This window comes from Mytilus galloprovincialis, chromosome 6 (assembly GCF_965363235.1).
Source record: "Mytilus galloprovincialis chromosome 6, xbMytGall1.hap1.1, whole genome shotgun sequence".
Taxonomy (NCBI): domain Eukaryota; kingdom Metazoa; phylum Mollusca; class Bivalvia; order Mytilida; family Mytilidae; genus Mytilus; species Mytilus galloprovincialis.
This window is the reverse complement of record NC_134843.1, coordinates 45,016,531-45,031,475: the sequence shown is the minus strand read 5'-3', so window position 1 is coordinate 45,031,475 and position 14,945 is coordinate 45,016,531. Positions and strand designations below refer to the sequence as shown.

Genomic DNA, 14,945 nt, shown 5'->3' with positions numbered 1-14,945 from the left:
CATCTTGGTTATTTTGGCGGGTCACCGGACACAATTTTTAAACTAGATACCCAATGATGATTGTGGCCAAGTTTGGTTAAATTTGGTCCAGTAGTTTCAGAGGAGAAGATTTTTGTAAAAGTTAACGACGCCGGACGCCGGACGCCAAGTGATGGGAAAAGCTCACTTGGCCCTTTGGGCCAGGTGAGCTAAAAAGAAACAACACTTTTCATAATATGACAAAAATTAATTTGCAAATTTATTGTTATTGAATTTCGAAAGAACTTTCAAATTTTGTAAATGTGGTATTTCAAAATTTCGTATAATAAAGATAAAACAAACCTTATACAAATATGTCAACTTTTTTCTCAATACATTGAAACAAATATCAGAAACTGTCTTAAACTGCTTTTTTTGTCTTCATAATAAACAAGAATAAAGGTGTGAAGATATGTGTAAATGTAATTATCATCTGGAAAAGATGGATTCATCAGTGGCAATGTCTCCAACTGTTCAACATAATACATCAAATTGATACTCATGTGCTTATTTTATTTACTGTGTAAGCATTTATTTCTTTTTGGTAAAAAATGTACCAATTTTGGTGGTTGGAAGAAAATTTAAGTTGCTTTGAACAAAGTATGAATTTCCTATTTAACAAATTTGTGTTACAATCATACCCATGAAATCTACAAAAAATGTGTGCAACAAAAATTGTGGACATAACAACAGATCACATCAACTTATAACTCCTCCAGAAACTATTCACACTGCTGAGCTGAGACAAAACAACAACCAAAACCATGTTGTCCTAATAATCTGACTTGGTACAAGCACAAAATGTGGTGGAGTTAACAATTTTTTACTAGCACACATCTATATCCTCCAATCCTCTTGTTGATAAACAATTTGGAAAGCAGGGTTAAATATGTTGGTATTATCCACAAGGGCAGATGAACTTACAAAAAACTTAAATATATCTCAATATGTTCGGACTGTCTAAACAATTTCAATGTATTTACAAATCTTAAATAAGTACACTCATAAATCTATCACATCATTGAAATTCAACAAATATATGAGAGCACATGTAGACTAGTCTATTTTCTATGTGTTTTTTATTATTCCAAGTGTATAACCTAATAACTCAAATGAAATACAAGACCAGCACACATTTTCCAATATGTAAACTAACTGACATGGTAAAATAATCTTTTCTAAAAATATCAATAAAATCCATAACAGATTGCTACCCCTGTTATGCTGTGCTATGATATTGTTAACTGAAGTTGAAGGCCATATTGTGACCTACAATGTACAGTTGCTTTAAAATGCTTCATTTGGATTCAGTTTGATAGTTACATACACCTTATGGTGTAACACCACTAATTTGGGCCCAGCCAGAAAGCACATACCAGAAAGTAGTACATATTTAACACAAACTATTCCTACACATGAGTGTAACTTTCAAAATATGGAAGATATTTAGGTATTTTTGGCATCAAATGAAAGCTGAAGGACTGGTGATCACTGTAGAACACTTTTGGACTTTTTAAAAAAAAAATGCACCAAATTTTAAAAAGAGGTTACATTTTGTCTGTTTGTCAGATCTGAAGTACCTGTTTTGGTACATCCGAAGTTCCGGGAACCACTTCTTTCTTATATGCCATTAAAGGTAAGTTGATTTTTTCAGTACAAGACAGCATAAAGTGTTGCTTTGACATGTAATGATTGCCACTTTATTTGAACTTAAAATAAAAGAGGTGTGCCTACTTGAAATGGAGGAATTTAACATAGAAAGCAATGGGACCATGAATTAGTGGTGTACTTCCTTATCGCTATTTGTCCGCCAATACTGAACATCACAAAGGTATTCGTAAAACTTTGACATCATAATAGAAAACATCTTAAGCCATAATGGAAAAGTGATTGTTGTATGAAGTCAATAGTTCAAGAGGTGCAGATTCTCAGGTCAAATGTAACAGATTTCTAAATAGTGATAAGATAGGGGAGGGTTGAGATCTCATAAACAAATTTAAACCCGCCGCATTTTTGCGCCTGTCCCAAGTCAGGAGCCTCTGGCCTTTGTTAGTCTTGTATTATTTTAATTTTAGTTTCTTGTGTACAATTTGTAAATTAGTATGGCGTTCATTATCACTGAACTAGTATATATTTGTTTAGGGGCCAGCTGAAGGACGCCTCCGGGTGCGGGAATTTCTCGCTACATTGAAGACCTGTTGGTGACCTTCTGCTGTTGCTTTTTCTGGGGTCGGGTTGTTGTCTCTTTGACACATTTATGACACAGAAATTAACAACTAAAGACTTTTAAAATTGAACTGGCAGTACATTGTCTGAGCATTGGCGTAAGCGTATAAAACACGGATCGATAACAGTCCCCAATTATGGATATTTTCTGTGGAAAAAAGATTATTTCAAAGACAAATTTAGCAATTACAAAACACTACATTTATACGTCATATCACAAATATTTCCGACTTTGTATGGTTTCAAAGGAGTTGCAGCTCAATGCAACCTGTCTCTTTCGTTAAAAGTACATGTATAGATATCCAATCCTATTGAATTAATCTTACCTATCTCTTAATAAAGACATGAATGCATCAATAGAGAAAAAAGGTAGAGGCGTCTTCATAGTGGTCAATGTCTAAATCCTTCATACCATAGTGAAAATACTAACAGGGCCTTAGTCCTATGATTCAACCTAAAAAACCTTTCAAAATGAGACTTTATTTAGGGGGGGGGGGGGGGGGGTTGAAAGGAATTTGTAGCCCATAGAGAACTGTAAAAATAAAACCTACAAGTTCACAACAACAATAACATGTTTATACTTACCTCCATTGTGACATGGCCGATTCTATATTTATAACAGTACATCCTGGAAAATTCCTTATTTGTTCAGGAACACTGTCGTCCATACGGTTATTTTTGATCATTTGGTGTAAAACTTCATCACTGGCAACACCATCCTTCTGAAACTGAAGTTTCTGTCCTTGATCTTTCAGCTCACTCAGCATCTTATCATTATTTTTTGTCTTTTCACATATTCTCATGCCCTTCTTGTTGATGGCAATAGCCATGTCAATTTTTCCAGTGTGATAGAATGCTTGAGAGTAACGGTAGTAACCCTGTATCAAATTTAAATATTACAAAACTGTAACTTCCATTGACTTAAAGCTGTCTGACAATAAACAAATGTTATCCACTGATTTTAAAACTCAAATGTTGCACTACCCTATAGACCCTTATCAAATGATGTTGCTTTACTGTATTATATATATATATAGAGAGAGAGAGAGAGAGAGAGAGAGAGACTCCTGCCAAATGTTGTACTTCTATATAGACCCTTATCAAATGATGTTGCTTTACTGTATAATAGAGAGAGAGAGAGAGAGAGAGAGAGAGAGAGAGAGAGAGAGACTCCTGTAAAATGTTGTACTACTATATAGACCCTTATCAAATGATGTTGCTTTACTGTATAATAGAGAGAGAGAGAGAGAGAGAGAGAGAGAGTCCTGTCAAATGTTGTACTTCTATATAGACCCTTATCAAATGATGTTGCTTTACTGTATTATATATATATATATAGAGAGAGAGAGAGAGACTCCTGTCAAATGTTGTACTACTCTATAGACCCTTGTCAAATGATTTGATTTACAATGTAATGTACATGTATAGACACTTGTCTAAAATTGAAGATCTCAGAGTGACTTTTTTTTTTTGCTGTTTCATTGACATATAAGGAACTATGTGGCCAAGTGTTCTAAGAAGTTAATCTATCATAATCACTTACCTGACTTTTGGGATTTTGGATAAGTATTTTAACAACAGAGCAGTTTTGATAGTACCCATAACAGCCAGTTGTAAATCAAGATGAAAATGCCCACCCTGATTGATTGCCATAGATTCTTTAATGAATCCTTCATCAAAGAGATTACATAAAGCAGTTACATGTAATCAAAATCCAATAAGTTTGCTCTATTTTTTGCCCTGGTGGCCATGTTAACAGTATAGCGGGTTCATGAGACACAAATGTAAAACATGATACCTAAAGGATTATTTTTGCCAAGTTTGGTTCAATTTGGCCCAATTTTTTCTGAGGAAGATTTTATTGCTCCATGACGGCTAAAAAATAAAATTACCTTAATCCAGTCTGGTTTCATGAGAACAGCTCTTCTGCCATCTGCCAATGCTTCTCTATAAATATAAAATTAAAAATAGTTTGACAAATTGACAAAATCAGTCTGTGCAAATCTTATCCTCTCGAGAGTTAGTCTATTAAATATTCTTTGAATAATATTTCATACTGTGAAAGTACTTGTATTCATGGGTATCAATTTTCGAAGTTAGAGCAATATTTACGTTGGGCCATTCCAGTTAATTTCTGACAGGTGGGGATGGATGGGGAGATTTTTTTTCATACCTATCACAAAAAAACATCATGAACCACTACCTATCAGATCTATAAATTAAGACCTATCAGATGTAGAGTTTCTGTTCATATTGAGTGGATGGGCTTTCATGGGGAAAATTGAACTTTTTACTGCAAGGATTGTACCCATCAGAATTTTAAATTCAATACCAGATAATGCATGATACGAAACTGTCTACATTCCAAAGCACCCCTAAGATCTGAAATAGGTATTTTTTGTAACCCCTAAGATGTAATTATTTTTAATTATTTACTGCTGCAAGACCCTCAGAAATTTTTGCGTATAAATGTTCGTGTCAGATGAAAAAAACCCAAAATTTCACCCCTAAGATGTATAAATTTTACACCCCTCAGAAAGGACCATCCATCCCCCTTTAGTAGATATTAACTGGAATGGCCCATTATGTTTGTGGGTTCTTAAATTTGAGGATTTTAGTTTTCTGAAAAAATAAAGACAAGAATTTGAAGCCATCACAAATGAAGATTTTTGAAAATATTCATATGTTGTATAAAAGTGATTTGTGAGATATTGCAAAAAAAAGGGTTCATTTTCACTTACTTGTTCGTCCTTCATATAACAAATTTTTAATAAAATACTTGGTTTTGTAATTTAATAACCTGATTCAATTATGCGTACAAATTGTCAAAATTGAAGGAAATTGCAAAGTAAAAATTTCAATTGTTGCACATGAATAATTAGAAGCGATTAACCCTAGATCAAATGATTATTAGTCAAACCTACATGGGGATCTTTCCATTTGGACAACAGTTATTTTACTTCATTGAACACTAAATTTCATGTATTTTTTTTTTATTACAAAAATCACCAACCCTGCAAGAAAACTCATGAGTAGTCTAGGTTGTTGATAGATTTTGATACACTGAGAATTTTGATGAAGTTGAATTTTTGTTTACCTCTGATAGTTTTCAAGATATTAGATAGTTGTTGCCTTTGACCTGCATGTTATATTTCTTGCCATGGTGGTCATATTGGTTGACTGGCAGGGACAAAAAAAAATATTCAAGATACCTTTAAGATCCTTTTAGTGTAAGTTTGGTTGAAAATGTGCTGTGATTTCAGAGATTTGTGTTTAAATTTGTGCTATGACTGATGAAAAGTGATAACAATAGCTCACATGGCAGTAGGTAACCTAACAAGTAAGTATTTGTCCTACAGATTACAACTCATCACTGTCAAGCTGCTGACCAAACACAAAGTCATTCTATTCATTAGTAGCTGAGAAAAGGTGTGATAAAAATATTTTTTGGACCAATGGAAGGACAAGTGAATGCAATGTAGCTTGATAATGCTGAGGTACATTTACAATGTTGACTAAATAAGAAGATAATACAGCAACAGAAGTCCTTATCATTTTCCTAATGAAATGCTACAGCATAGGCAACATAAATATGTTTTCATTCTTCTATTCTTTCAATAATTGTACAACGTCTGTATTGATATTTAGATCATGGAAACTTACTGATAGTTTTCCAACTTTTGATAGGCTTGTGCTCGGTTTCCATAACAGAGATGATTAAAATGACTGAAAAATATAAAAGAAAGTTGAATGTCAGATTCAACAGATGGCATGATAAAAAGATGATATTTATTTGTAATAAATATAATGTATTTTAACATTTATAATCAGATACTAATCTGATGATATTGATGATCTAATACAAAAGCTGACAATATTCCTAATTAGATATTTGTATTTATGGCTCTTGGGAAAATGAATTCATTCATAACTGTCAAGTACCTTATCCTGTCATATCTAAACAGCTATATAAGTAATATATATATATAAATTGTTTCTGAGGTGATTTAGATTTTTTAAAACAACATTTATTTCATTAATAAAACTCTGCACATCATACAAAATGTACTATGGTCAAGGCTTTTACACCCCAATGATTTACAAAAAGAAGCATGCAACTCTGAAATAAAGAACACATCTTTTTGCAGACTTTCGAAAGATCATCTAAATATAGTCTAGAAATCATTGAAGAAACAGATTCCATCACACAAACTTGTGCAATGAAACATTTCTCCACCTCATATTATAAATATTAAAATTTAAGTGTCTCAAGTGTAGAAATATCCTATCACTATTGATGTAGGGGTGTGTAGCTTATTATTTGGGGAAAATTGTAATACTCAAAAATAACACTAAACAGTATCAATTTTACTGTAACAGATAATCATTATGACAAATTGTCTGATAGATGAAACAAGAACGTGTCCATAGTACATGGATAGACTTATATAAATGCGGCATACAAGTTGTTTCACCTTTTACCTCTAATTTCAGTACTATGTTATAATCAAAGAGCTGAAGAGCTCTGAGGGAAAAGACGGCCATTGTTTCAATTTACAGGGGGTATCTTTTGATAGTCTACATACAAAGAATGAGCAAAAGAACAGCTAGAACATATAGAAAGGCTAACAATAATGAAACTTATTGTTGTTTATTGTTATTTCATTTCCTTAGTCAAGAATTCATCATAGAGACAATTTGGACCAATGAGATCTGCACCTTCAAAATCAAAACATTTGATTAAAGTTGGGAGTTAATTATCTAAAATTCAATTGAATTTAACAACTACTACAATATATTTTAGAATTTTAATTATGTACAACTGAACGGCAGGCTAAGACCATTCTCAATTTTTTGTGACAGTATTCTCAAGAAAGTGAGGACTGAAAAATCTATTCAGTTTTAATTTTCCATTGATAAAGTTCCCAGTTACAACTCTCATCACAGGGATACATGTACTTATAAAATCAAATATGATTGATATAAGCTGTGTGAAGTTTGTTTCCAGATCCCACATTTTGATATATCTGTAAAATTAATGAATAAATAGCTTTAAACTACAAAAAGCAATATTTAAAAAAAAATGAAAAAAATAATGACCACTACAATAATTATGTTGGTACGCAAAATTATTTTTTAATTGATGACTACTTATCATATATATACTTAATGTGACATTTTTAGTGTTCAGATACATTAACTTTCATTTTAGTGGGTAATTACTCATCAATTGAGGTGCTCCTTAATTGGAGAAAGATTCTAAAAACATAACTTTACAGAAAGAATGAAAACTGCAGTTACTCTCCCCAATCTCAATAGGTATAAACTACAAAAAGCAACATTTATAATTTTTTTTATTTTTTTTTTACCATTTCAATAATTATGTTGGTACACAAATTTTTTTTATATAAGAAGACTTCTTATCATATACTAAATGTCACATTTTAAGTGTTCAGAAACATTTACTTTGATTTTAGTGTATAATTACTCAACGGAGGTGCTCCTGAATTGGAGGAAGATTCTAAAAACAGAACTTTACAGAAACAATGAAAACTGTCGTTTCTCTCCCCAATCTCATGTATCCCCATTGACACTGTTTACTGCGAAAGTTGACCTACAAATTATCTGATTATAGCCTCAGATTAAAGCATTGCATGTTGGTGTGTGAATGATCTACACTACAGCAAACATCATTAGGTTTACATTTAACAAATACGGATTTTAAATTAGTATACAAATACTGTGAATGATTTTTATAATGAATAAAGGATATCCCTGTGTGGAATTCCAACAATGACGTCACTAGGTTAGATATATTTAGAATATTTCGTAATACTGATTTTTCCGGACTGTAAAAGAAACGTATATAGTGTAAGAGAAAGCACAATATACGATCATTTCACGAGAAACAGAAGGGAAATGTGTAAAAAATGTATTTAAAGTCAATCTGTTCTCCTTGTCATCAATTTCAGTATGACATTTTGAGGGGTTTCCAAACTCTCAAAACAAAATGATTGACGTGAGGGAATGATACTCTGGCCAACCCCATTAGGGAATTGACGGCTTGAAGCCGTCTTTCCCCAAAAAAATCAATGTCCAATTGTGATAATGGCTTTAACTTATGATGCTATCTTAATTATGAACACTTACTCTGCTTTGATAGCATCAGTGTATAATCTGATAGCCTCACTATATTTTTGTTGAGAATACTGCTGATTCCCTTGATCTTTGAAATCCAAAGCTTTTTCAACACCACCACACTGTAAAACAAGAAGGGTAACAAATATTCAATTAAATGTCCCCTACTGGCAGGAAATTAAAATTAGATAAGTTTAAACTTACAAACAAACAAACAAACAAACAAATAATTTATTAGAGTCTCTAAAACATTTGATATAAAACACAATATAACATACCTGTCAACCTCTGAAAATGAAAAGTCAGGTCATGACCTGCATTGAGAAAAAAAATCTCAGGTCATAACGCGTACGACATTTTGCGGGCTCAATTGAAGAACAAAAATATGTTTACATATAATTTATATAGTCAATATGTATATGAAACAGTTAGAACATGTATACAAGTTTATTTCAGACTATTGTTATATTCCATAGTAGCAGACTTAGCATTCTTTAAAAGAACTGCACTTGGTTTCAGTTCATAGCAATTGCCAATGCAAATGTGTATTCATTTTACAAGAAAGAAGAGCACACAGTGTATCCTTATTAAGATCAGCCCTAAACTCTGTAGCTATTTTCTTTACTAAAGAAAATGCCCTCTCACTGTCTGCATTGCTGTTTGGCAAAACCAGTAATGTTTTAGCAAGTTTTGACAAAACAAAAAATCTTGGCTTGTTAATAAAAATGTCATGCAACTTGGACATTTCTCCCTAAAATGTACCAATGTCAGTTTCAGGGGAAGTGCAAAGTGGAAGTTCATCTAATGGGGTCAACTGATAGTCACTGAACTCATCTTGAGCTGTGTTGTCTCTTCATATCGTTACGTAGCTCAAGTAAACAGTCCTACATTTTGACTTTTGGTTACATTGAAAAAGACCGATAAAACCGAAGGTCGTATTACTTCTAAATACCGGAAACAATTCCGGTCAGAAATCCGGGTGAAACGGGTAATGTTAGAAATTCCCGGGACCCGCCGGGTAAAGAAAAACTCCCGGGTGAGAGGTGAAAATAACGGGTGTCACCCGCAAAAAACGGGTGAGTTGACAGGTATGATATAATATTAACAATTTATAAAAGAGCCACTCTAAAAAGAGTTATGAGAGACTGTAAAAACACAGATTAAAATACATCTATATTACATCTATAACATATATCAATATATCTTAGCACAAAACACCATACTATTAAAAACAATTATACAAAAAAAATCATTATATACACTTATTACGAGTATAAAATACACTTTCTCTTAATAAGTACTTCATGGCAGATTTTGGCTGTAAAATAACAAACTTTATCATCATGAAACATAAATAAAACTTTTCTTCATTACTTAAATTACTAAAACTACTTTCTATATTGCATGTGATAAGCATTCCATTGTAAAAGTCAGGTGGATTTTCAAATATACATGATGTGAGTTTAAGTGTGGAGATGTGGTATGATTACCAATGAGACAACTATCAATGAATATTGGATGTAAGCAATTAAAGCAGGGCTTCCAAAACGGTCATATATTCAATGTCCGGTAAAAGTCCGGCTGGGCAAAGCATGAAACGGTCATATACTTTTTAGTTTCAAGGCTTTTTCGATCATTTTTGCATAATTCACGATCTTTTTAACCCAACCTTTTGCCTTTAACATCAACACATTTCCGGTCATAAATGTGACATGATGATTAATTACTATCAAAACAACACCTACTTCAATACTTTCTAATTTTAATCAAGGCTAATTAGTAGTTGGACAGCTGAAATCTACCTGTGCAGGTGACAGGTGAACTATGTTCAGTACCGGACATCGTATAAATTGATCAGTTTATTCACAATTTATTTTTTACTTTTCAGCGGTTTGTTTCTAATTGATTTAGTCCAAAAGATTAAAATTATTAGAAATTAGTTTATCAACATGATTTGATGAAAAATTTAAAAAGGTTTTATATGAAAAATCGTCGGAACTACGTCGTATGAACTAGAACACGTGTGCGCATGTGCACAGGTGGGAAATTTAAATATGCATCCTACATTTCTTCAAAAATGCTAAAATTATCATTGATACCTGTATCTAACGATCATTTCAAGCATTTTGTTGAAGAAATAACGTGGAAAGAGCTTCTTCACTCAGTCATGCTTTGAAAACGTACACAGATTTTACGTATCCGTTTATGGTCCATGTTTTACCATTGTCAAGTCAACATCCGGTTAGAACAATGTGAAAACAAAGTTAAAGTTTTTGACAATGTCATTTTGCACAAATAAAAAGTCTAAGGCAGATATTAGCACGCTGATGTGCACACCTTGAATGATGCACTGCCAATTTCACAGTTACATCCGAACATCAAATTCATATCATATCAAAGTAAAGTTTAAAATCACTTTTTTTAATGTAATGTCAATCATTGGAATGGCCATCTGATTACCATAATTGCCTTTTGTGACTAAGTCTTAAGGGATTAAAATCGGGATCAGATATGAAATGTCCGGCTGGCTCAAATATTTTTTGGAAGCCCTGAATTAAAGGCTATTGTAAAGGCTTCAACAATGAGAAATAAACTCATACTGTAAAGTTTGCTATAAAGTGACAGACATGAAAACATGAAACAATTGAATTGAATTGAGAAAATTAACAAAGCCGTGTGAAATGCTAGAAAAATCCATGTTTTTCTAGTTATCCAACTTACCTTTGCTCTAATTGATTTTTTGAAATCTTCAGCAATATCTTTTCCTTCTCTAGCAAGACTTGTAATTACCATGTGGCCTGGAAAATATCAAAATTTGGTTAAAATATTTCAGTTTGACTAATCAAAAGATGTATCTGTATATCTGTGAAAGATTATTTTGTTGTACGGCTCAATATTATTATTTTTCTTTTAAAATTATTGTATGTTGTTTTATAATGATTTGTGGGACATTGCAAATAAGATGTTCATTTTCACTTAAACGTAGCTTTTTTATAATACTGACATCTTCCTACATCTATCCTTCATCAAATTTTTCAATCAAATAATTGCGTCTAGAAATAGATGATAACAAAGTGTCTCTTTTAAAGAAAATTGCAAAGTAAACATTTCTATTGTTGCTCACGTGTAATCAGAAGTGATGACACTTATATTAACCCAAGATCGATTAAGCAACAGATTAACGATTAAGGTTTTAAATAGGCCACATGTCACTTACAGAAAACGGTTATATAAAAAAATGTAAAAAATGTACTTTTAAATTTTTATTTCATATGAGAATTATAACCAGGTAAAATGAACACTCATTATCACATATAATTATTGGAAATTGGTCTTTCATTGCTCAAAACTATTTTTTTCTTAAAATTGTAAGGTTAAAATTGGTACTACCGGTATTTAAATTTTTTAAAGATTAAAAAGAGAAAGTCCTATGTATTTATCAAAGTTGTACAAAAAACGAACATGTAAAAATGCTGTTTGTTTATAGTTGACTAGTATTTGGTAAGTTATAGTAAGGTCGGTTCGATTGGGTTATTGAGTTCATGCACCAGTGAACTCAGGTGGTTTAAAGTCATTCCAGCCATTGCAGTCAAAAGTGTACAGTAGCATTTTGCCAAATAAATAATGTTATTTATTATATTATTTATTTTCAGATTTATAGACCACTAGTATGGGGAAACCAGTACATGTACAAGCTGCTTAATACCTGTGTATTTATATGAACTTTCCACAATATTATACTCATATTTATAATAAATGTGCGCTTGTCTCTGCAAGTGGCGTCTCCCATGTAAGAGTTTTGCCAGTATGCATGTAGCCAAACTTACATGGGGATACTTCTGTGGCATGATTTGGACAACACTTGTTATATTTTGTTGGATATTTAAATTAGTGTTCAACGCCATCCACAAAAAATTGGAATCCCATGAAAATAAAACCTTTCGCAGTGACATAGAATTGCTTATAGGAAATCAAAATGTCTTGACAATTTTGGACAAGTTCATGTTAAGCGCAATGTTTTTATCTAAGTTAAGTAACAATACATGTTCAAATTACTCATAATAACTTTTACTGAAGAGACAAAAGAAAATTCCTTGTTAAATATGGCAGAATTATATCACAATATGTGCTTGACCTAAAATTGTTCAAAAACAAAATAATAATAAAAGGGGAACAACTGCAAAATGCTGCAGTGTTTTGTTTATGTCATTTTCTTTAATCTTCAGATAATACAATCATCACACAAGCCCTATTCACAAGTATTGACACTCACAAATGTAATAAGTCATCTTGGTATTCTTATACTGTATATATTTTAAAATGTTTGATGCTGATATAGAAAAATTTTACACTGAAAAGGTTAATAATATTTTGATTAGTAGATACAGGATTTATTGATAAAATACTATAGACGATAATGCAAATGTTAAAAAAAAAACGGTACTTATTTTTAATTTAAAAACATCTTCAAAAGGAAAGTATATCAATGTCCAGTTAATAAATTTCCATATAGAAAGCTTAACTCAATTTAGAAAAAATATGCAGGTTGAAGACAAGTTTCATTTTTTAATAGAATGCACTGCATACAGTGCATATGAAAAAGGTTGGAATTTTATTCTTAAAGTCATATGAAACGAGTGACTGGTGAAAAATAATGTTTATCCAATTCTTGAACCAATGCATGTATATGTCGTGTACATTTTATTATTTTGTACAGATTATTACCTGTACAAAAACTGTGTAAGAGTAATTACTTGTATGATGCCATCATACAAGTTATTATTTGTACAAATATAATTGTACGAGTAATTACCTGTACAATTTTTGTTGAGAAAAAGATAATAACTTGTACAACTCGCTATCTTTTAGTTTTATTTGTTTCTTTTTAAGTAAATTATAAATAACTTCAGCAAACATGACACTTTGAGCATATTAGGTTGAACAACTAGGTGCCACTAAAATATGGACTGCTGGTGCAAAGTAACAAAGTCATTGAAAAGAATAAATAAAATGAAACTCTTCTTCCAATTATTTTGATTTATTATTTTTTTCAATGGAAATATTCAATTGTTCCCTGACAGTTGAGTTTTAATTATAATTATTTATTTACTTGTTTTTTTTTAAATTTTTTTTTTATGGAATTACACAATTCTTAATCATTCAGACCAGTGTCGGTTGTTCTACAGTGTTCATGTAATCATCATACTCTTTTAAGTCAGCGTTCTATATTTTTATGGACACATTGAGGTGCAAGTGGTCTACTACACATAAATGAAAGTTCTAGCCAAAGAAGAAAGTCCCTTCAATTAACACCATGCAGGATATGTGGAGCTCCAAAAAGTAAAAACAAAGTCAGTGAGTTGGTAAGCCACTTCTGCCTTTTACGGGCGCAGTCCACTGAATTTGGTACAGTGATCCTGATAGTACATGAATGATAATCAACATGGTCTACCTGACAGTAACATCTTTGACTTTAACTTGACTACAAGCATTAAAGACTATAGTAATGATAGGAGGAGCGACCTTTTTTCAAATTATTCACACATGAGTGTGCTTATATTGGCAATTTGTGGTTTTTTAACTCCTTATAATTATTATTTGTATGCCTCCAGAGTGTGCTGTTCTAATCAGAGGGTAAAGTTCATCAACTTTACAATAATAAATAATTTCGTCTCCTTTGCAAATGAGTTTATTAATTTAATTCCTGCTACATTCAAAACATCATGCCATCTTAAGAATTATTTTTGAAGTGCTGTCTTTTTGGAACTTAACTTGGCTTCCCTTACATAACTTAAAGTACCTCTTTATCTTTCACAAATAATTAGAAGATTTTATTTGATATTTTCCATTTTTATCCTTTAATACCCTACTCAACTGTACAAATTGGGTACCATATTTATCAAATAAAAAAAAATTCTAAAATGTTTCAAGTTTATACTGATGCACTTATAATAACTTATTTGTTTAAAGGGAAAGATTTATTGTAGTCAGGAAATAGGCCAAGGTAGAATAATGATTTGTACAAGTTATTATCTTTTTCTCAATAAAAATTGGACAAGTAATTACTTGTACAATTGTATTTGTACAAGTTATAACCTGTATGATGGCATCATACAAGTAATTGCTTGTACAAAATGTTTGTACAAGTAATAACCTGTACAAAATAATAACATGTACACGACATATATATCATAAACTTAGTCCTCTGTTCACAATTTTATCATTTTTTACGCAAATATATTATTATTTTTTCTCTCTGTCTGTTATGATTTAACAAATATGGCTGCTCATTAAATGCCGTGTTTTGAAACTGAAGTTTGCCGATTGTCACCTTATTGTAAATAATCAACAAATAGCATGGGTATTGAGCACGTTTTTAACATGTAAAATCAGATAATGGTTTATTTTAATGACAGATCCATGCGTATTGCAATCATTGGATTTTTACGAGGAGGGTCACACTAAGGTCACCTATGCATACGGAAAATGTGTCGGCAAATTGCTTCCTGGAAGCAATTAAAAATTAGTAAACTTCTTCTAAATGTGGACAAATAAAAGAATTT

General features: G+C 31.7%; 1 protein-coding gene across 4 annotated transcripts in view; it reads right to left on the bottom strand.

Moving 5' to 3' along the window:
- The window catches only part of LOC143079699 (uncharacterized), a 123,381-nt gene that overhangs the window by 69,497 nt on the left and 38,939 nt on the right, over nucleotides 1–14,945 (bottom strand). For all 4 annotated transcript variants that reach the window (XM_076255202.1, XM_076255201.1, XM_076255200.1 and 1 more), the window contains exons 7-11: nucleotides 11,104–11,180; nucleotides 8,395–8,504; nucleotides 5,908–5,970; nucleotides 4,137–4,191; nucleotides 2,830–3,122 (exon numbers count right to left, since the gene is read on the bottom strand). In XM_076255202.1, coding sequence (XP_076111317.1) covers nucleotides 2,830–3,122; nucleotides 4,137–4,191; nucleotides 5,908–5,970; nucleotides 8,395–8,504; nucleotides 11,104–11,180 — 598 coding nt within the window. The remainder of the gene's footprint in view (nucleotides 1–2,829; nucleotides 3,123–4,136; nucleotides 4,192–5,907; nucleotides 5,971–8,394; nucleotides 8,505–11,103; nucleotides 11,181–14,945) is intronic.